The sequence below is a fragment of the Nerophis ophidion genome, linkage group LG19 (assembly GCF_033978795.1).
Source record: "Nerophis ophidion isolate RoL-2023_Sa linkage group LG19, RoL_Noph_v1.0, whole genome shotgun sequence".
Lineage (NCBI taxonomy): Eukaryota > Metazoa > Chordata > Actinopteri > Syngnathiformes > Syngnathidae > Nerophis > Nerophis ophidion.
In genome coordinates, this window is record NC_084629.1 from 37,853,870 (window position 1) to 37,878,860 (window position 24,991).

At 34.0% G+C, this 24,991-nt stretch overlaps 2 protein-coding genes across 2 annotated transcripts in view; both read right to left on the reverse strand.

Annotated features, from left to right (window-relative positions):
• Nucleotides 1-1,327: 1,327 nt before the first annotated feature.
• gcgb (glucagon b) lies at nt 1,328-15,802 on the reverse strand. Its single transcript, XM_061879935.1, has 4 exons — nt 15,628-15,802; nt 14,258-14,357; nt 6,005-6,169; nt 1,328-1,508 (listed from the first exon to the last, which is right to left on the reverse strand). Exons 2-4 carry the CDS (start codon nt 14,344-14,346, stop codon nt 1,388-1,390), a joined length of 375 nt encoding a protein of 124 aa, XP_061735919.1. The 5' UTR covers nt 14,347-14,357; nt 15,628-15,802; the 3' UTR covers nt 1,328-1,387.
• Nucleotides 15,803-20,102: 4,300 nt separating this feature from the next.
• Nucleotides 20,103-24,991, reverse strand: part of fap (fibroblast activation protein, alpha) — an 80,356-nt gene continuing 75,467 nt past the window's right edge. The window contains exons 24-27 of the mRNA XM_061879937.1: nt 23,590-23,648; nt 23,449-23,521; nt 23,258-23,331; nt 20,103-20,335 (exon numbers count right to left, since the gene is read on the reverse strand). Coding sequence (XP_061735921.1) covers nt 20,234-20,335; nt 23,258-23,331; nt 23,449-23,521; nt 23,590-23,648 — 308 coding nt within the window. The 3' untranslated portion in view covers nt 20,103-20,233. The remainder of the gene's footprint in view (nt 20,336-23,257; nt 23,332-23,448; nt 23,522-23,589; nt 23,649-24,991) is intronic.

Consider the following 24,991-nt stretch of genomic DNA (forward strand, 5'->3'; position numbering starts at 1 on the left):
ATATTTACAATTATTATCATACTATTTATTATTATTATACTATGTACTATGATTATACTACATACTATTGTTATTACACAATCTACTATTATTATTATACTATGTACTATTATTATACTACATACTATTGTTATTACACAATCTACTATTATTATTCTACATACTAGTATTACACTATGTACTATTATTATTTTATTATGTACTTTTATTACTTTATGTACATTATTATACTACGTACTATTATTATACTATTTAATAGTATTATACTATGTACTATTATTATTATATTTATCACTATTATTACACTATATAGTATTATTATTACACTATGTACTATTATTATTACACAATGTACTAATTTTATAATGCTACATACTATTATTACACAATGTACTATTATTACTATTATTATTACACCATGTATTAATATTATTATACTATGGACTGTTGTTATTACATTATCTACTAATATTATTATACTACGTACTATTAGTATACTATTTAATAGTATTATTATATTACGTACTGTTATTAATATTATATTTATGGATATTATTATACAATTTACTATTATTATACTATATACTATTATTATTATACTATTTAATATTTTTACACAATGTAATATTAGTATACTATTTAATTTTATTATTATACTATGTACTATTATTATATTTATCACTATTATACTATTTACTATAATTATTTTACTATTTAATATTATTATTATACTATGTACTATTAGTATTATACTGTGTACTATTATTATTTTACTCTTATTATTTCACTCTGTACTATTATTATTATTATACAATGTACTATTAATTATACACTATGTACTTTATTATTATACTATGTACTATTATTATTATTATTATTATACAATGTACTATTATTATTATACAATGTACTATTAATTATACACTGTACTTTTTATTATACTATGTACTTTATTATTATAGTATGTACTATTATGTCTGTTTGTAGGACTTTCATATTGTGGAAAATGCATTCAGAAGGTTGTCCAAATAGTTTGTTGTAACAACTCAAATGGTCTTTTCATTGGTAGAGCGGCCGTGCCAGCAATTTGAGGGTTCCAGGTTCGATCCCCGCTTTCTGCCATCCTAGTCACTGCCGTTGTGTCCTTGGGCAAGACACTTGACCCACCTGCTCCCGGTGCCACCCACAATGCTTTAAAATGTAACTTAGATATTGGCTTTCACTATGTAAAAGCGCTTTGAGTCACTAGAGAAAAGCGCTATATAAATATAATTCGACTTATATAAAGTCAGAGGAGTGCAAGAAGACCAGAGAGAAGATGGAGGTACACATTGTGAAAGCTTTAATGGCACAGAGTGGCGTGTGAGGACAGGAACGGGGTTTCTCTCTACTGTCGTCTTCCTCGGCCCGCCTTCAGCCAGCTCACAAACTCCTTGGCTGCCTGCTCCTGCATGTAGGAGCTGACATCACTGGTGTAGGTTCCGTCTGCGTGCCGTCTCATTACACTTCTACAAACGTCAAGTGGAGCGTACATCACTTCACTTCCTCCTTGACCTACATCACTGTGTACTACATGTACTATATGTGCTGGATTTACTATGTACTATGTACATAGTACAGGGGACGGTGTGGCGCAGTGGGGAAAGTGGCCGTGCGCAACCCGAGGGTCACTGGTTCAAATCCCACCTAGAACCAACCTCGTCACGTCCGTTGTGTCCTGAGCAAGACACTTCACCCTTGCTCCTGATGGGTGCTGGTTGGCGCCTTGCATGGCAGCTCCCTCCATCAGTGTGTGAATGTGTGTGTGAATGGGTAAATGTGGAAGTAGTGTCAAAGCGCTTTGAGTACCTTGAAGGTAGAAAAGCGCTATACAAGTACAACCCATTTATCATTTATTTACTATAAGTACTATGTCGCTCAAGTGTCCTCCTTGACCTACATCACTTTGTACTATGTTTATTCAATTCACTATCTACTATGTACTATAAGTACTATGTTGCTCAAGTGTCCTCCTTGACTTACATCACTCCGTACTACATGTACTATATGTGCTGGATTTACTATGTACTATAAGTACTATGTCGCTCAAGTGTCCTCCTTGACCTACATCACTTTGTACTATGTATATTCAATTCACTATCTACTATGTACTATAAGTACTATGTCGCTAAAGTGTCCTCCTTGACCTACATCACTCTCTACTATGTGTATTCAATTCACTGTCTACTATGTACTATAAGTACTAAGTCGCTAAAGTGTCCTCCTTGACCTACATCATTCTCTACTATGTGTATTCAATTCACTGTCTACTATGTACTATAAGTACTATGTTGCTCAAGTGTCCTCCTTGACTTACATCATTGCGTACTACATGTACTATATGTGCTGGATTTACTATGTACAATAAGTACTATGTTGCTCTAATGTCCTCCTTGACCAATATCACTGTGTACTATGTGTACTATGTGTATTCAATTCACTATGTACTATAAGTACTATGTCGCTCAAGTGTCCTCCTTGACCTACATCACTGTGTACTATGTGTATTCAATTCACTATCTACTATGTACTATAAGTACTATGCCACTCAATTGTCCTTGACCTACATCACTTTGTACTATGTGTATTCAAATCACTATCCACTATGTACTATGTCGCTCAAGTGTCCTCCTTGACCTACATCACTGTGTACTATGTGTATTCAATTCACTATCTACTATGTACTATAAGTACTATGCCACTCAATTGTCCTTGACCTACATCACTTTGTACTATGTGTATTCAAATCACTATCCACTATGTACTATGTCGCTCAAGTGTCCTCCTTGACCTACATCACTTTGTACTATGTATATTCAATTCACTATCTACTATGTACTATAAGTACTATGTCGCTCAATTGTTCCCCTTGAGCTACATCACTGTGTACTATGTGTATTCAATTCACTAACTACTATGTACTATAAGTACTAAGTGGCTCAAGTGTCCTCCTTGACCTACATCACTCTGTACTATGTGTATTCAATACTATAAGTACTATGTTGCTCAAGTGTCCTCCTTGACTTACATCATTGCGTACTACATGTACTATATGTGCTGGATTTACTATGTACTATAAGTACTATGTTGCTCTAATGTCCTGCTTGACCTACATCACTGTGTACTATGTGTACTATGTGTATTCAATTCACTATCTACTATGTACTATAAGTACTATGTCGCTCAAGTGTCCTCCTTGACCTACATCACTGTGTACTATGTGTACTATGTGTATTCAATTCACTATCTACTATGTACTATAAGTACTATGTCGCTCAATTGTCCTCCTTGAGCTACATCACTGTGTACTATGTGTATTCAATTCACTAACTACTATGTACTATAAGTACTAAGTGGCTCAAGTGTCCCCCTTAACCTACATCACTTTGTACTATGTTTATTCAATTCACTGTCTACTATGTACTATAAGTACTATGTTGCTCAAGTGTCCTCCTTGACTTACATCATTGCGTACTACATGTACTATATGTGCTGGATTTACTATGTACTATAAGTACTATGTTGCTCTAATGTCCTCCTTGACCTATATCACTGTGTACTATGTGTACTATGTGTATTCAATTCACTATCTACTATAAGTACTATGTCGCTCAAGTGTCCTCCTTGGCCTACATCACTGTGTACTATATGTGCTAGATTTTCTATTTACTATGTAATATTAGTACTATGTCGTTCAACTGTCCTCCTTGACTTACATCACTATGTACTATGTATACTATATGTACTATATTTACCATGTACTATAAGTACTATGTCGCTCAACTGTCCTCTTTGACCTATGTCACTGTGTACTGTATGTATTAGTTTTACTATTTAATAAGTACTATAAGTACTATGTTACTCAACTGTCCTTGACCTACATTACTGTGTACTATAGTCACTATTTACTGTTTACTATGTATTATAAGTACTATGTCACCCCAATGTCCTCCTCGACCTACATCATTGTGTACTATGTGTACTATGATATTAGATGTATTAGATTCACTATGTACTATAAGTACTATGTCCCTCCACTGTCTTCCTTCGCCTACATCACTGTGTACTATATGTGCTGGATTTACTATATACTATAAGTACTTTGTGGCTCAACAGTCCTCCTTGACCTGCATCACTGTGTACTATGTGTACTATATGTATTGGATTCACAATGTACTATAAGTACTACGTCCCTTCACTATCCACCTTGACCTACATCACTGTGTACTATATGTACTATATGTGCTGAATTATACTATGTACTATGTCGCTCAACTGTCTTCCTTGACTTGATTCACTGTGTACTATGTGTACTATATGCAGTAGATTCACTATTTACTATAAGTACTATGTCCCCCCACTGTCTTCCTTGACCTACATCACTGTGTACTATGTGTACTATATGTAATAGTTTCACTATTTACTATGTACTATAAGTATTATGTCACCTCATTGTCCTCCTTGACCTACAATATATGTACTATAGGTATTAGATTTACTATTTACTATGTACTATAAGTACTATGTCGCTCAACTGTCCTCCTTGACCTACAAAACAGTGTACTATATGTATTTGTTTTACTATTTACTATGTACTATAAGTACTATGTCACTCAACTGTCCCCCTTGACCTACATCACTGTGTACACTATGTACTATATGTGCTAGGTTTACTGTGTACTATAAGTACTATGTCACTCCACTGTCCTCCTTGGCCTAAATCCCTGTGTACTATATGTATTAGCCTCACTATGTACTATAAGTACTACGTCCCTCAGCTGTCCTCCTTGACCTACTCCACTGTGTACTATGTGTACACTATGTACTATATGTGCTAGATATACTATGTACTATAAGTACTATGTCACACCACTGTCCTCCTTGACCCACATCACTGTGTACTAATATGTACTATATTGTCTGTATTCACTATGTACTATAAGTACTATGTCACTCAACTGTCCTCCTTGGCCTGAATCTCTGTGTACTATGTGTATTATATGTATTAGCCTCACTATGTACTATAAGTACTACATCCTTCCACTGTCCTCTTTCACCTACTCCACTGTGTACTATGTGTACACGATGTGCTAGATTTACTATGTACTATAAGTACTATGTCACTCCACCGTCCTCCTTGACCTACACCACTGTCTACTAATATGTACTATATATCCTGGATTTACTATTTACTATGTACTATAAATACTATGTTGCTCAACTGTCCTCTGTGACCTACATCACTGTGTACTATGTGTATTAGTTTTACTATTTACTATGTACTATAAGTATTATGTCACCTGATTGTCCTCCTTGACCTGTATCACTGTGTACTATGTGTACTGTATGTACTATACGTACTATTTACTATGTACTATAGGTATATTTAGTATGTACTATTTACTATGTACTATATTTACTATAAATGATTTATTATATCTACTATTTACTATGTAATATGTATTATGTACTATATGTACTATTTACTTTGTACGGGATGTATTATCTACTATGTACTAAGTACTATTTACTTAGTGGTTGGTTCTTAATATATAGTACATAATATTATGTACTCTATTAAGTCCTTTGCAGTATTTACAACGTACTTTGTGCTAAGTTTATGCACTATTTGATATGTACTAAATACGAACTTCTATCTACTAAATAGCATGTACTAATTATTGTGTACTAAAAAGTAAGCACTATGGCCTATGTGCTAAGTACTTATAACTGCGTACTAATTAGTAAGTACTATGTACCATCTACTAAGTACTATGTACTAAGTTGTATGTATAAATTACCCTGTACTATTTATGATTAAGTGCTAATTATTAAGTGCTATGACCACACAATGCGCTGTTATGTGTACTATGTACTATGAACTAATTACTACGCACTAAGTACTATGTGTTAATGACTAAGTATTAAGTACTAAGTAGTGTGTACTAGCAGGGTACAAACTCACCCATTCCGTTTGGAGTTCTTGAGCCACTGAACAAAGTCCTGCGCCCGCCTGCTCTCCAAATACTTGCTGTAGTCGTTGGAGAAAGTGCCCTCAGAATGTCTCTTGCTGTGCGGCAAGAGCGACTCCTCGACACGCTCGCTGGGGATCAACATGTGGCTGGACGGCCTGGCAGGGAGAAGGAAACATGGCCGTGATGAAGATAGAGTTAAAGTAGTCATGATAGTCCCACACACACACACTAAGTGTGGTGAGATGACCCTTTTTCACCCCCTGGGAGGTGAGGGGAGCAGTGAGCAGCAGCAGTGGCCGCGCCCGGGAATCATTTATGGTGATTTAACCCGGAATACCAAGCAGGGAGGTAATGGCTCCCATTTTTATAGTCTTTTGTATGACTTGGCCGGGGTTTGAACTCACAACCTAGCCATCCCAGGGCGGACACTCTAACCACTAGACCACTGTGCGGGGAGATGATCGTGATGAGGATGAGAGTGATGGTGATGAGGATGAAGATGGTTAAGAAGATGATGGTGATGTGATGAAGATAGTGATGGTGAGGAAGATGATAACATGAAAATGATGGTGAGGGGAAATGATGATGGTGATGGTGATGATGATAAACATGGTGATGATGATGATGGTTAGGAAAAATGATGATGATGTGAGGAAGATGATAACATGATAATGATGGTGAGGGAAAACGATGAAGATGATGATGGTGGGGAGGATGATGGTGATGAAGATTATGGTGATAAAGATGAAGATGATGATGATGGTAAAGAAGATGATGGTGATGTGATGAAGATAGTGATTGTGAGTAAGATGATGATGAAGATGATGATGGCGAGAAAGATGATAACATGATAATGATGGTGAGGGAAAACGATGAAGATGATGATGGTGGGGAGGATGATGGTGATGAAGATTATGGTGATAAAGATGAAGATGATGATAAAGAAGATGATGGTGATGTGAAGAAGATGATAACATGATAATGATGGTGAGGGAAAATGATGTTGGTGAGGATGATGATGATGTGAGGAAGATTATAATATGATGATAGTGAGGGAAAATGATGATGGTGATGATGATGATGATGATGATGGAGATGGTGATGATGATGATGGTTAGGAAATATGATGATGATGATGTGAGGAAGATGATAACATGATAGTGATGGTGAGGGAAAATGATGTTGGTGAGGATGATGATGGTGTGAGTAAGATTATAATATGATGATAGTGAGGGAAAATGATGATGGTGATGATGATGATGATGATGGAGATGGTGATGATGATGATGGTGGTTAGGAAAAATGATGATGATGATGAACATGGTGATGGAGATGGTGATGATGATGATGGTTAGGAAAAATGATGATGATGTGAGGAAGATGATAACATGATAATGATGGTGAGGGAAAACGATGAAGATGATGATGGTGGGGAGGATGATGGTGATGAAGATTATGGTGATAAAGATGAAGATGATGATGATGGTAAAGAAGATGATGGTGATGTGATGAAGATAGTGATTGTGAATAAGATGATGATGATGAGAAAGATGAGAACATGATAATGATGGTGAGGGAAAATGATGATGGTGAGGATGAGGATGATGTGAGGAAGATTACAATATGATGATAGTGAGGGAAAATGATGATGGTGATGGTGATGATGATGAACATGGTGATGGAGATGGTGGTGATGATGATGATGTGATGATGATGATGATGATGATGATGATGGAGATGGTGATGATGATGATGGTTAGGAAAAATGATGATGATGATGGTGATGATGATGAACATGGTGATGGAGATGAAGGTGATGATGGTGTTGAGGATGATGGTGATGTCGATTATGGTGATGAAGATGATGGTGATGTTATGAAGATAGTGATGATGAGGAAGATGATAACATGAAAATGATGGTGAGGGAAAATGATGATGGTGATGGTTAGGAAAAATGATGATGATGTGAGGAAAATGATAACATGATAATGATGGTGAGGGAAAACGATGAAGATGATAATGGTGGGGAAGATGATGGTGATGAAGATTGTGGTGATAAAGATGAAGATGATGATGATGGTAAAGAAGATGATGGTGATGTGATGAAGATAGTGATTGTGCGTAAGATGATGATGGTGATGAAGATGATGATGGTGAGAAAGATGATAACATGATAATGATGGTGAGGGGAAATGATGTTGATGCGGATGAGGATGATGTGAGGAAGATTATAATATGATGATAGTGAGGGAAAATGATGATGGTGATGGTGATGATGATGAACATGGTGATGGAGATGGTGGTGATGATGATGATGGATAGGAAATATGATGATGATGATGTGAGGAAGATGATAACATGATAGTGATGGTGAGGAAAAATGATGATGATGGTAATGATGATGATGGTGAGAAAGATGAAAACATGATAATGATGGTGAGGGAAAATGATGATGGTGAGGATGATGATGATGGTGAGGAAGATAATGGTGAGAAAGATGAGAACATGATAATGATGGTGAGGGAGAATGATAATGGTGAGGAAGATGAGAACATGATAATGATGGTGAGGGAAAATGATGATGATGATGGTAATGATGATGATGGTGAGGGAAAATGATGATGGTGAGGATGATGATGATGTGAGGAAGATTATAATATCTTGATATTGAGGGAAAATGATGATGATGAAGATGATGGTGATGGTAAAGAAGATGATGGTGATGTGATGAAGATAGTGGTGGTGAGGAAGATGATAACATGAAAATGATGATGAGGGAAAATGATGATGGTGATGAAGATGATGATGGTGAGGAAGATGACGGTGGTGAGAAAGATGATAACATGATAATGATGGTGAGGGAAAATGATGAAGGTGAGGATGATGATGATGTGAGGAAGATTATAATATGATGATAGTGAGGGAAAATGATGATGGTGATGGTGATGGTGATGATGATGATGATGGTTAGTTAAAATGATGATGATGTGAGGAAGATGATAACATGATGATGATGAGGGAAAATGATGATGATGATGGTGATGATGATGATGATGATGATGATGGTGAGGAATATAACAATGGTGAGGAAGATGATAACATGATAATGATGGTGAGGGAAAATGTTGATGGTGAGGATGTTGATGATGTGAGGAAGATTATAATATGATGATAGTGAGGGAAAATGATGATGGTGATGGTGATGATGATGATGGTTAGGAAAAATGATGATGATGTGAGGAAGATGATAACATGATAATGATGGTGAGGGGACAATGATGAAGATGATGATGGTGAGAAACATGATAATATGATGATGACAGTGAGGAAGATGAAAATGATAATATGATGATAGTGAGGGAAAATGATGATGGTGATGTGAGGAAGATGATAACATGATAATGATGATGAGGGAAAATGATGATGATGATGATGATGATGGTGAGAAAGATGATAACATGATACTGATGGTGAAGGGAAAATGATGATGACAGTGAGGAAGATGAAGATGATAATATGATGATAGTGAGGGAAAATGGTGATGAAGATGATGGTTGGGGGAAAATGATGATGAATGTGAGGAAGATGATAACATGATAATGATGGTGAGGGAAAATGGTGATAATATGATGATGATGTACGCATAAAATAATGTAGTACACTTCCTTAAAGCGACAGTATGCATAAAATATTGTGGTACACCTCATTAAAGGGACAGTACGCATAAAATATTGTAGTACACTTCCTTAAAGCGATAGTAAAGCATAACATATTGTAGTACACTTCCTTAAAGCGACAGTACGCATAAAATAATGTGGTACACCTCATTAAAGGGACAGTACGCATAAAATATTGTAGTACACTTCCTTAAAGCGATAGTAAAGCATAACATATTGTAGTACACTTCCTTAAAGTGACAGTACGCATAAAATATTGTAGTACACTTCCTTAAAGCGACAGTACGTATAACATATTGTAGTACACTTCCTTAAAGTGACAGTACGCATAAAATATTGTAGTACACTTCCTTAAAGCGACAGTACGCATAACATATTGTAGTACACTTCCTTAAAGGGACAGTACGCATAAAATATTGTAGTACACTTCCTTAAAGCGACAGTATGCGTAAAATATTGTAGTACACTTCCTAAAAGTGACAGTACGCATAAAATATTGTGGTACACCTCCTTAAAGTGACAGTACGAATAAACTATTGTAGTACACTTCCTTAAAGCGACAGTACGCATAAAATAATGTGGATCACTTCCTTAAAGTGACAGTACACATAAAATTTTACAGTACACTTCCTTAAAGCAACAGTACACATAAAATATTGTAGTAAACTTCCTTAAAGGGACAGTACGCATAAAATATTGTAGTACACTTCCTTAAAGCGACAGTACGCATAAAATAATGTGGATCACTTCCTTAAAGTGACAGTACACATAAAATATTGTAGTACACTTCCTTAAAGCGACAGTACACATAAAATATTACAGTACACTTCCTTAAAGCAACAGTACACATAAAATATTGTAGTACACTTCCTTAAAGCGACAGTACGCATAAAATAATGTAGTACACTTCCTTAAAGCGACAGTACGCATAAAATATTGTAGTACACTTCCTTAAAGCGACAGTACACATAAAATATTGTAGTACACTTCCTTAAAGCGACAGTAAAGCATAAAATATTGTAGTACACTTCCTTAAAGCGACAGTACGCATAAAATATTGTAGTACACTTCCTTAAAGCGACAGTACGCATAAAATATTGTAGTACACTTCCTTAAAGCGACAGTACACATAAACTATTGTAGTACACTTCTTTAAAGCGACAGTACGCGTAAAATATTGTAGTACACTTACTTAAAGTGACAGTACGCATAAAATACTGTAGTACACTTCCTTAAAGTGACAGTACACATAAAATATTGTAGTACACTTCCTTAAAGCGACAGTACGCATAAAATATTGAATTAAACTTCCTTAAAGCGACAGTACACATAAAATATTGTAGATAACTTCCTTAAAGTGACAGTACAAGTAAAACAGGAAGTAAAGTTTTATCGCTTAAAAAATGACAAAAGAGAAAATGTTAGTGGAAAATAAAATGTCAATAAATGGCAGCAATTCTGTTTGCTTGCTTTAAAACGTGAACATTTACACAACTGGAAAAAAAATCCTAGTTTTTTAAAATGTTATATTTTGGGGGAGATATCATTCATTTACAAAATGCTGTAGATGTATTTTCAAATTAAAATGCTTTAGATGATGTTTTAAAAAATGTTGTATATTATTTCCAAAAGAAAATGCTGTAGATCACATAATAAAAAAAAGTTGCAGATTATTTCCGAAATAAAAAAAATATTTTATATTTCAAAAATAAAATCATGCAGACTATTTATTTTCAAAATAAAATGCTGTAGATGATACATTTTCAAAAGAAAATACCACAGATATGTTTTAAAAATGTTGTATATTATTTCCAAAATAAAATGTTATTATATATTTTCAAAAGAAAATGCTGTAGATTAAATTTTTTTTAAAAACATGTTGTAGATTTCCAAAATAAAATGCTGTGATTATATATAATCAAAAGAAAAAACTGTAGATTATATATTGAAAAATATTTTACATTTTATATTTAAAAACATTGTGTGGAGTATTTTCCAAATAAAATGCTGTAGATCATATAATAAAAAAAAGTTGCAGATTATTGCCGAAATAAAAAAAAAAGATTTTATATTTCAAAAATAAAATCATGCAGACTATTTATTTTCAAAATAAAATGCTGTAGATGATACATTTTCAAAAGAAAATACCACAGATATGTTTTAAAAATGTTGTATATTATTTCCAAAATAAAATATTATATATTTTCAAAAGAAAATGCTGTAGATTACATTTTTTTTAAAAACATGTTGTAGATTTCCAAAATAAAATGCTGTGATTATATATAATCAAAAGAAAATGGTGTAGATTATATATTGAAAAATATTTTACATTTTATATTTAAAAACATTGTGAGGAGTATTTTCAAAATAAAATGCTGTAGATCATATAATACAAAAAAATGTTGCAGATTATTTACAAAAAAAATGTGTTTATATATTTCTGAAAGAACGTGCTATCTATTATTTACAGTAATTCCAAAAATACATTTTGTAGACTATTTATTTTAATAAAAAATGCTGTAGATGTTTTAAAAAATGTTGTATATTATTTCTAAAATTAAATGCTGTGATTATGTATTTTCAAAAGAAAATGCTGTAGATCATATATTGAAAAATACAATTCAAAATAAAGTACTGTAGAAAATGTAATAAAAAAAAGTTGCTTATTATTTCCAAATGAAAAAAACTGATTATATTTTTCCAAAATTAAATTCTGTAGATTATTTATTTTCAAAATAAAATGCTTCAGATGATGCATTTTCAAAATAAAATGCTGTAGATATGTTTAAAAAAATGTTTGTGGATTATTTCCAAGAGAAAATGGTGTTATATATTTAAAAAATAAAATGCTGCAGGTTACATTAAAAAAAAATTTTGTGAGTTATTTCCAAAATAAAATGCTGTGTTTACATATTTTCCCCCCAAAAATGTTGTAAATTTTATATTTAAAAAATGTTGTACATTATTTTCAAAAGAAAATGGTGTAGATTATATTTAAAAAAAAAATGTTGTAGATTATTTCCAAAAGAAAATACTGCAATTATGTATTCCTAAAATAACATTTTGTGAGTTATTTCCAAAATAAAATGCTGTGTTTACATATTTTCAAAAAAAAAATGGTGTAGATTCTATATTGAAAAATGTTGTACATTGTATATTTAAAAAATGTTGTAGATTATTTCCAAAAGAAAATACTTCAATTATATATTCTTAAAAGAAAATGCTATTTATTATATATTTCCAGAATAAAATTCTGTAGACTATTTATTTTCAAAATAAAATGCTGTAGTTAGTCTATTTCTCAAAATAAAATGCTGTAGATGATATATTTTCAAAATAAAATGATGGATATGATACATTTTCAAATTAAAATGCCGTAGATTATATATTTTAAATAATGTTGTATATTATTTCCAAGAGAAAATTCTGTGATTATATATTAAAAATAATAATGTGGTAGATTATATTAAAAAAAAAAATTGTAAATTGTATATTTAAAAAAAATGTTGTACATTATTTTCAAAAGAAAATGCTGTAGATTATACAATAAAAAACTGTAGCAGATTATTTCCAAAAGAAAATGCTATCTATTATATATTTTCAGAATAAAATGCTGTATTAATATGTTTCCAAACAAAATGATGTAGATGATTATTTTCAAAATAAAATGCTGTGCTTATATATTTTCAAAAGAAAATGCTGTAGATCATACCTATATTGGAAAATGTTGTACATGTTATATTTAAAAAAATGTTGTAGATTATTTCCTAAAGAAAATAACTCTAACTATACATTTCAAAATAGAAAATTCTATTTATTATATTTTTCAAAAATAAAATTGTGTAGACTATTTATTTAAAAAAAAAAAGCTGTAGTTAATATATTTTTCAAAATAAAATGCTGTAGATGATATATTTTCAAAATAAAATTATGTAGATCATATATTTTAAAAATAAAATGATGTAAATAATATTTTTTTTAAAGAAAATGCTGTAGATGATATTTAAAAAAGAACATGTTGTATATTATTTCCAAAACAAAATGCTTTGATTCAATATTTTCAAAAGAAAATAATGTAGATTATATATTGAAAAAAATATAAATATATATATATATATATATATATATATATTTTAAAAATTAAATTTAAAATAATAATTAAAAAAAAATGATGTAGATTATGTAATAAAAAAAAGTTGCAGATTATTTCCAAAATAAAAAGTTGTGATTATATATTTCAAAAAATAAAATGCTATCTATTATATATTTCCAAAATAAAATTATGTAGACTATTTATTTTCGAAAAAAATGTAGAAGTTAATATTTTTTTCAAAATAAAATGCTGTAGCTAATATATTCTCAAAATGAAATGCTGTAGATGATACATTTTCAAAATAAAACGCTGCAGATTATACGTTTTCAAAAATAAAATGAAGTGGTCGGTATATTTTCACAAATACAATGCTGTAGTTGATATAGTTTTCAAAATAAAGTGGTGTAGATTTTTTATTTCCAACAGACATTGCTGTAGATGTTGTATTTTCAAAATAAAAGACTTTAGCTTACACTGAGTTGGTGTTGTGGTCCGAAAGCTGCCAGCTGCTCTGGATGATGACGAGGAGCAGCAGGCCCAATAAAGAGTGAGCGTAATTCATCCTTTCACTTTCTGGAACAAATCCACAGGTAAACAAAGTAAATAGCAAATATTTTATATGTAAAAGTACATATAAACTATTTTATATGTAAATAAAGTAATTATAAAATATTGTATATGTACACCAAGTAAATATCAAATATTTTAAATAAAAACAAAAGTAAATATCCAATATCAGATATGTAAACAAAGTAAATATTAAATATTGGATATTTAAACAAAATGATACAAATATATTTTGTTATTAAACAAAGTAAATACCATTTTTTTTATATGTAAACAAAGTCAATATAAATATTGGATATGTAAGCAAAGTAATTATCAAATATTTGATATGAACACAAAGTAAATACAAAATATTTTGAAATAAAAACAAAAGTATTTATTCAATATCGGATATGTAAACACATTTCAAATATTTGATATGTAAGAAAAGTAAATATAAAATATTTCATATTCAAACATAGGAGTTATAATGTATTTTATTTCTAAACAAAGTAAATACCAAATGTTTTATATGTATACTAAGTTAATATCAAATATTTTAAATGTAAACAAAGTAAATATCAAATATTGGATATGTAAACAAAGTAAATAAAAAAGTAAATAGCAAATATTTGATATGTAAACAAAGTAAATAATATTATTTTATGTGTATAAGTAAATATGAACTATTTTGTATGTAAATAAAGTAAATATAAAATATTGGATATGTAAACCAAGTAAATATCAAATATTTTAAATAAAAACAAAAATAAATATCCAATATCAGATATGTAAACAAAGTCGATATTAAATATTGGATATCTTAACAAAGTAATACAAATATATTTTATTATTAAACAAAGTAAATACCTTTTTTTTTTTATATGTAAACAAAGTCAATATCAAATATTTGATATGAACACAAAGTAAATACCAAATATTTTATATTTAAACATAGGAGTTGTAATATATTTTATTTCTAAACAAAGTAAATACCACATTTTTTATATGTAAACTAAGTTAATGTTAAATATTTTAAATGTAAACGAAGTAAATATCAAATATTGGATATGTAAACAAAGTAAATAAAATATATTTTATTCTAAAACAAAGTAAATACCAAATATCTGACATGTAGAAAAATGGTAAAGTAAATCTAATATATTTTACTTGTTAACGAAGCAAATATCAAATATTTTGTACGTAAATAGAATAAATATCAAATAATTTAAATGTAAACAAAGTAAATATGAAATATTTGATCATTTGGTGGGAAGAAAAAGCAAAGAAATGTCACCTGTGGACTTTTTCCGAGGAGCCTGAGAAGGACGTCTTTTGCTGGACGGCTGCTTTTCTTCTTCTTTTTCTTCCTTTTCTTCTTTTTCTTCCTCTTCCTGGCTCCTTCAGCTTGTGAGGAGTGACAGTGGGCGTGCTGCTGCTTTATAGTGAGAGCAGGCTGACTGTCCCGAGGTGATCCTCCGTCACTGGAACATCTTCACGCCACGTCCATTACCTCGCTTCTGTCTCACTGCTTCTGTTTGATCACCACAAATACTCCTCTGCTCGCTTAGCTCACTTTCAACACCGAACAAACATCCTGATGACCTCTAGTGCTCACTTGGGTCACTTTCAACAACCAATAAACACCTCATCCTGATCACATCTAGTGCTCGCTTAGGTCACTTTCAACGTCGGACAAAAACCTTACCCTGATGACTTCTAGTGCTCGCTTAAGTCACTTTCAACATCCAACAAACATCACATCCTGATCCCATCTAGTGCTCACTTAGGTCACTTTCAACATCCAACAAACATCACATCCTGATCACCGCTAGTGCTCACTTGGGTCACTTTCAACATCCAACAAACACCACATCCTGGTCACATCTAGTGCTCGCTTAAGTCACTTTTAACATCCAACAAACACCTCCTCTTGATCACATCTAGTGCTCACTTAGGTCACTTTCAACATCCAACGAACACCACATCCTGGTCACATCTAGTGCTCGCTTAAGTCACTTTTAACATCCAACAAACACCTCATCTTGATCACATCTAGTGCTCACTTAGGTCACTTTCAACATCCAACGAACACCACATCCTGGTCACATCTAGTGCTCGCTTAAGTCACTTTTAACATCCAACAAATACCTCATCTTGATCACATCTAGTGCTCACTTAGGTCACTTTCAACATCCAACGAACACCACATCCTGGTCACATCTAGTGCTAGCTTAAGTCACTTTTAACATCCAACAAACACCTCATCTTGATCACATCTAGTGCTCGCTTAGGTCACTTTCAACATCCAACAAACACCACATCCTGGTCACATCTAGTGCTCGCTTAAGTCACTTTTAACATCCAACAAACACCTCATCTTGATCACATCTGGTGCTCACTTAGGTCACTTTCAACATCCAACAAACATCACATCCTGATCACATCTAGTGCTCGCTTAGGTCACTTTCAACTTCGGACAAAAACCTTACCGTGATCACATCTAGTGCTCGCTTAGGTAACTTTCAAGATTCAACAAACATCACATCCTGATTACATCTAGTGCTCGCTTAAGTCACTTTCAACATCCAACAAACATCACATCCCGATCACATCTAGTGCTCACTTAAGTCACTTTCAGCATCTAAGAAACACCTCATCCTGATCAGCTCCAGTGCTCGCTTAGGTCCCTTTCAACTTTGGACAAAAACCTTACCGTGATCACTTCTAGTGCTCGCTTAGGTTACTTTCAAGATCCAACAAACATCACATCCTGATTACATCTAGTGCTTGCTTAAGTCCCTTTCAACATCCAACAAACACCACATCCTGATCACCTCTAGTGCTCGCTTAGGTCACTTTCAACATCCAACAAACACCTCATCCTGATCACCTCTAGTGCTCACTTAGGTCACTTTCAACATGTAAAAAACCTCACATCCTGATGACCTCTAGTGCTCACTTAGGTCACTTTCAACATCCAACAAACACCTCCTCCTAATCACATCTAGTGCTTGCTTAAGTCACTTTCAACATCCAACAAACATCACATCCTGATCACCTCTAGTGCTCACTTAGGTCACTTTCAACACCTCACAAACACCTCATCCTGATCACCTCTTGTGCTCACTTAGGTCACTTTCAACATCCAAAAAACACCTCATCTTGATCAGCTCCAGTGCTCACTTAAGTCACTTTCAACATCCAACAAACATCACATCCTGATCACATCTAGTGCCCGCTTAGGTCACTTTCAACATCGGACAAAAACCTTACCCTGATGACTTCTAGTGCTCACTTAAGTCACTTTCAACATCCAACAAACACCTCATCCTGGTCACATCTAGTGCTCGCTTGGGTCACTTTCAACGTCCAACAAACACCACATCCTGATGATCTCTAGTGCTTACTTAGGTCACTTTCAACATCCAACAAACACCACATCCTGATTACATCTAGTGCTCGCTTAAGTCACTTTCAAAATCCAACAAATATCACATCCTGATCACCACCAGTGCTCACTTAGGTCACTTTCAACACCTAACAAACATCACATCCTGATGACCTCTAGTGCTCACTTAGGTCACTTTCAACATCGGACAAAAACCTTACCCTGATGACTTCTAGTGCTCGCTTAAGTCACTTTCAACATCCAACAAACATCACATCTTGATCAGCTCTAGTGCTCACTTAGGGTACTTTCAACATCCAATAAACACCTCATCCTGATCACCTCTACTGCTCACTTAGGTCACTTTCAACATCTAACAAACATCACATCCTGATCACATCTAGTGCTCACTTAGGTCACTTTCAACATCGGCCAAAAACCTTACCCTGATGACTTTAATGTTAGCATGCTAACATTTGAATGCTAACATTTTTGCAGAAAGCCCATAATACCACTTTTAATAACGCCTTTATGTAGTTATTTATGTATTTTTGTCCCATACCAAGTTACATGACCCAAACAAAAGGTTGCAAAACTAGCTCAAGAAGTTAGCATGCTACTTTTAGCATTCTAGTAGGCTAACGTTTACATGCTATCAGTTAGCATGTGTCACATACCAAGTTTTATGACTGTAAGGTGTATGACTGGGGTATTAGTGGAAAAAAAGAGAGTACATTTAGCAAAAAAAATTAGCACTTTAATGTTAGCATGCTAACAGTTTTAGAGCAAGCCCATACTTATTACCACTTTCCATAACACCTTCATGTAGTTATTTTTGTATTTTCGTCACATACCAAGTTATATGACTCGAATAAAAAAGTTGCAAAACTAGCTCAAGAAGTTAGCATGCTACTTTTAGCATTCTAGTAAGCCAACATTTGCATGCTATCAGTTAGCATGTTTCACATACCAAGTTTTATGACTGTAAGGTGTATGCCTGGGGAATTGGTGGTAAAAAAGAGTACATTTAGCAAAAAGAAAAGTTAGCACTTTCATGTTAGCATTCTAACAGTTTACGAGTGTCACGTACCAAGTTATATAACTCTAGGGTAATAGGCTTTAAAACTAGCTCAAGAATTGAACTTGCTACTTTTAGCATGCTAGTACGCTAAGGTTAGCATGCTATCAGTTAGCATGTGTCACATACCAAGTTTTGTGACTGTAATTTTGGGGGAATTAAAGAAAAAAGGAGTACATTTGGCAAAAAAAGTTTATCACTTTAATGTTAGCATGCTAATGTTTGCATGCTAACAGTTTTGCAGCAGGCCCATAACTAATACCACTTTTTATAACACCTTTATGTAGTTATTTATGTATTTTCGTCACATACCAAGTTATATGACTCGAATAAAATGTTAGCATGCTAATTTTAGCATGCTAGTAAGCTAACATTTGCATGCCATCAGTTAGCATGCTATCAATTAGCATGTGTCACATACCAAGTAATGTGACTGTAAGGTTGGGGGAATTAGAGGGGGAAAAAAAAGAGTACATTTGGCAGAAAAAGGTTACCACTTTCATGTTAGCATGCTAATGTTTGCATGCTAACAGTTTTGCAGCAGGCCCATAATTAATACCAGTTTTAATAACACCATTATTTAGTTATTTATGTATTTCCGTCACATACCAAGTTATATGACTCAAATAAAAGGTTAGCATGCTACTTTTAGCATGCTAGTAAGCTAACATTTGCATGCTATCAGTTAGCATGTGTCACATACCAAGTTATGTGACTGTAAGGTTGGGGGAATTAGAGAAAAAAAGGAGTACATTTGGCAAAAAAAGGTTATCACTTTCATGTTAGCATGCTAACGTTTGCATGCTAACAGTTTTGCAGCAGGCCCATAATTAATACCACTTTTAATAACACCTTTATTTAGTTATTTATGTATTTCCGTCACATACCAAGATATATGACTCGAATAAAAGGTTAGCATGCTACTTTTAGCATGCTAGTAAGCTAACCTTTGCATGCTATCAGTTAGCATGCTATCAGTTAGCATGTGTCACATACCAAGTTATGTGACTGTAAGGTTGGGGGAATTAGAGAAAAAAAAGGAGTACATTTGGCAAAAAAAGGTTATCACTTTCATGTTAGCATGCTAACGTTTGCATGCTAACAGTTTTGCAGCAGCCCCACAGTTAATACCACTTTTAATAACACCATTATGTAGTTATTTATGTATTTTCGTCACATTTGATCCTGGCATTTTATATTATCTTATTGTATTATGTTTGTTTTAATGTTTTGACATTATTTTAAAATTCTTAATTAGGAACTAAAATGAATAAAACTAAAAAGTGTCATGTAGGTCACAGCATCTTTTTTAAGTGGAGTTTATTTCAAAAGCGTTCATGAATGCGGATTTTACCATCAAAGTAAAAAAGAGAATCCACCATTATACAAAATATATATCCAGTCAACAAAAGTAGAAAAATAAGTTTTGTGTTGTTATTTGGGAGAAAGCAGACATTTGTTGAGGAAGTGACTCATCAAGGTGTAGGTGTGCTGGAAGGCGGAGCCTCTGAGAGAATGGTCCTTGTCTGTGTACCACTGGGACAAAGAACAACATCAAGCCTGTTGTTATTATCAACACATTACACACCCCAAAAACTCTTGCTAAAATAAGCAGGGGCATCCATGATAACGTTGCATATGTTGCTCCAAAAGCTGAATGTACCTTTCAGCATTAATGGTGCCTTCACAGATGGGCACTAATGCACCCCCATACCATCACACATGCCGACTTTTACACTTTCCCCCCTCGGAGCTCGGGTGTTGTTGATAAATGGCTTCGGCTTTGCATAGTAGAGTTTTAACTTGCACTTACAGATGTAGCAACCGACTATAGTTACTGACAGTGGTTTTCTGAATTGGTCCTGAGCCCATGTGGTGATATTCTTTACACACCAATGTGGCTTTTTTGATGCATTGCACGGGCATTCTATGTTGGTTTTCAGCCTTGCCGCTTACGTGCAGTGATTTCTCCAGATTCTCTGAACATTTTGATGATATTACGGAGCGTAGATGGTGAGGACCTAAATTCCTTTGCAATAGCTGGTTGAGAAATGTTTCTCTTAAACAATGTGGACGAATTGACAAATGGGTGACCTTTAACCCGTCCTTGTTTGTGAATGAGTGAACATTTCACGGAAGCTGCTTTTATACCCAATCATGGCACCCACCTGTTCCCAATTAGCCTGTCCACCTGTGACATGCTCCAAATAAGTGTTGGTTGAGCATTCCTCAACTTTCCTCAGTCTTTTTTGCCACTTGTGCCAGCTTTTTTCAAACATGTCCCAGGCTTCAAATCCCAAATGACCTAATATTTGCAAAAAATAACAAAGTTTCTCAGCGTGAACATGAAATATCTTATCTTTGCAGTCTATTCAATTGAATATAAGTTGTTGTTTTCTCTTTTTATTTAGCATTTACACAACATGACAACTACCCGGGTGTTGTTGACATGCCGTGTAGCGAACGTGACAATGCAATCAATATTTGCTATGTTATCCTCTATAGAACTCTTATTAATGCAAATTAATTAACTCTTTTCTGCTTAAACCTTAATACATGATTCTACTTTCTTATGTTGTTTCAAGCTAGCTTAGCGGTTAGCTTAGTTATTAGCCAGCCTGTTTAGTCTCATCTTCTAGCGTTAACATTACTTGATAAGGATTCTTTATAGTAATACTTATGATACTTTAAATTCCGTCTTTTTTGGATGGTAATTAATTTAGAGGAGTGGCGGCACACTGTGTAAGGAGGGCACATAAAGAGCTGCTCGCTTGTTCCTCGGGAGACTGAACAAGCCATGAATCAGCAACGGCGATAACTTGAGATGTATGCTTAGTTTCGGTATTTGTTGGTACCAGTTCCTAATTGGGTTGGTTGAAAAGGATTTTCAAATCATTGTATTCTCTTTTTATGTAGCATTTACACAACGTGACAACTTAATAATGATACTTTATAGTAATACTTATTATACTTTAAATTACGTTTTTGTATGGTAATTAATTTCAAGGAGTGGCGGCACACTGTGTAAGGGGGGCACATAAATAGCTGCTCGCTTGTTAGCTGGGAGACTGAAAACAAATACGGTATTACAAGCCGTGAATCAGCAACGGCGATAACTTGAGGTGTGTGCTTAGTTTCGGTATTTGTTGGGTTGGTTGAAAAGGATTTGCAAATTGTTGTATTGTCTTCTTTTTTAGCATTTACACAATGTGACAACTTCACGGGTGTTGTGAACATGCCGTGTAGCGACTGTGACAATGCAACCATTATTGCTATGTTATCCTCTATAGAACTCTTATTAATGTTAAATTAACTCTTTTCTGCTTAAACCTTAATACATAATTCTACTTTCTTATGTTGTTTCAAGCTAGCTTAATGGTTAGCTTAGTTATTAGCCAGCCTGTTTAGTCTCATCTTCTAGCGTTAACATTACTTGATAAGGATTCTTTATAGTAATACTTATGATACTTTAAATTACGTCTTTTTTGGATGGTAATTAATTTAGAGGAGTGGCGGCACACTGTGTAAGGGGGGCACATAAAGAGCTGCTCGCTTCTTACTCGGGAGACTGAACAAGCCATGAATCAGCAACGGCGATAACTTGAGATGTATGCTTAGTACCGGTATTTGTTTGTACCGGTTCCTAATTCGGTTGGTTGGAAAAGATTTGCAAATCATTGTATTATCTTTTCATTTACCATTGACACAATGTGACAACTTTATAGTAATACTTATGGCACTTTAAATGCTTGTTCGTCGGGAAACTGAAAAGAAATACGGTATTAAAAGTCATGAATCAGCAACGGCGGTAACTTGAGATGTGTGCTTAGTTTCGGTATTTGTTGGTACCGCTTCCTAATTGGGTTGGTTGAAAAGGATTTGTTGTGGACACACCGTGTAGCGACTGTGACAATGCAACCATTACTGCTATGTTATCCTCTATAGAACTCTTATTAATGTTAAATAATTAACTATTTTCTGCTTAAACCTTAAAACATACTTCTACTTTCTTATGTTGTTTCAAGCTAACTTAGCAGTTCGCTTAGTTATTAGCCAGCCTGTTTAGTCTCATCTTCTAGCGTTGACATTAGTTGATAATGATACTAATGATACTTTAAATTCCGTCGTTTTTGCATGGTAATTACTTTAGAGGAGTGGCGGCACACAGTGTAAGGGGGGCACATAAATAGCTGCTCGCTTGTTAGCCGGGAGAATGAAAACAAATGCGGTGTCAACCAGAGGGGCTTAGTATTAAAAGCCATGATTCAGCAGCGGGGATAACTTGAGATGTGTGCTTAGTACCGGTATTTGTTCCTAATTGGGTTGGTTGGAAAGCATTTGCAAATCATTGTGTGTTATTTTGAACAGAACATATAAATGTGGGTCTTATGTAAAGAAGATGTTTCCATGTCGGAGGTAGAAGAGCCTCCGGGTCAATATTAGCCAGCCAATATTTACCATGGCCTCGAAGTCCACCTGCTCGTCCACCAGAGCTTTGGAGATCTGCGCTGCCTGCTGGAAGTGGACGTTGTCTACGGGAAAGAGGGAGGGAGGTTTGAAGCGCCGCTCACATATTTGCTCACCGGCTGACCACAAACAAAAGTCCATTTGTGCACCCAGGACAGCAGGACGGGGGGAAACCAACGCACCGTCGGCCGTGCCGTGGACCAGCAAGTAGTCCAGACCCTTGAAGTTCTTGGCCCTGGCCGTCACCGTGGAGTTCTGGGCCGGAATGAAGACACGTTGAGAAAGATCGGCAGAAAGAAAAAAAATTGATTCCACCTTTTTACCTGGTACGACTCGGCATTTTCTTTGGGTGTGCCCATGTAGCGTTCAGTGTACACCGCGTCTGTAGGACAAATGAGCGTCAGACACATTAGTCAAGTCTGCAACTTTGGACTAAAAACTCATTTTCCATAAAAACTTTAACTGTCGTTTTACTGGGAAATAAAAAAGTAAAACACTCTATTGTACTCTACTGTACTGCATTATGCTGTACTCTACTGTATTTACTCCAGTGTACTGTACTCTACTGTATTTACTCCACTGTACTGTAATATACTCTACTGTACTCTACTGTATTTACTCCACTGTAATGTACTGTACTCTACTGTATTATGCTGTACTCTACTGTATTCACTCCACTGCAATGTAATGTACTCCACTCTTCTGTATTATACTGTACTCTACTGCATTATACTGTGTTCTACTGTATTTACTGTGCTGTACTTTACTGTATTGTATTACTAATGTATTTCATCTGCTGTACTGTACTCTACTGTATTCCACTCTACTGTATTGTACTCTGCTGTACTGTACTTTACTCTACTGTGCTACTCTCTTCTATACTCTACTGCACACTACTGTACTGTACTGTACTCTTTTTCAATCTACTGTACTCCACTGCATTTTACTGTACAGTACCGTACTGTATTTTACTGTACTGTACTCTACTCTATTTCACAATACTGTACTCCACTGTATTTTACTATACTGCACACTACTGTACTCTATTTCACTCTACTGTACTCCACTGCATTTTACTGTACTGCACTCTACTCTATTTCACTATACTGTACTCCACTGTATTTTACTGTACTGTACTCTAATCTATTGGACTGTACTGCACTCTACTATATTTACTACACTGTACTCTACTGTATTGTACTCTACTTTTCTGTACTGTACTGCGCTCTACTGTATTGTACTGTATTCTACTGTACTTTACTGTACTCTACTGTATTGTTATGTACTGTATTGTACTCTACTGTACTGTACTTTTCTGTACTGTACTGTGCTCTACTGTATTGTCCTGTACTCCACTGTATTGTATAGTACTTTACTGTACTGTATTATACTGTTCTTTACTGTACTGTATTGTACTGTACTGTGCACCTAAAACAATGTTCAGGAAGTGAAGTCATTAACACATGCGATTAATCACAAACATCCTGACATTCATCATGTATTCATCATGTATTTATCATGTATTTGATCATGTATTTATCATGTAGTTATCATGTATTTATCATATATTCATATTGTATTTATCATGTATTTGATCATGTATTCATCATGTATGTATCATGTATTAATCATGTAATTATCATATATTCATCATGTGTTCATATAAATCATGTATTTATCCTATATTTGATCATGTATTAATCATGTATTTAATCATGTATTGAT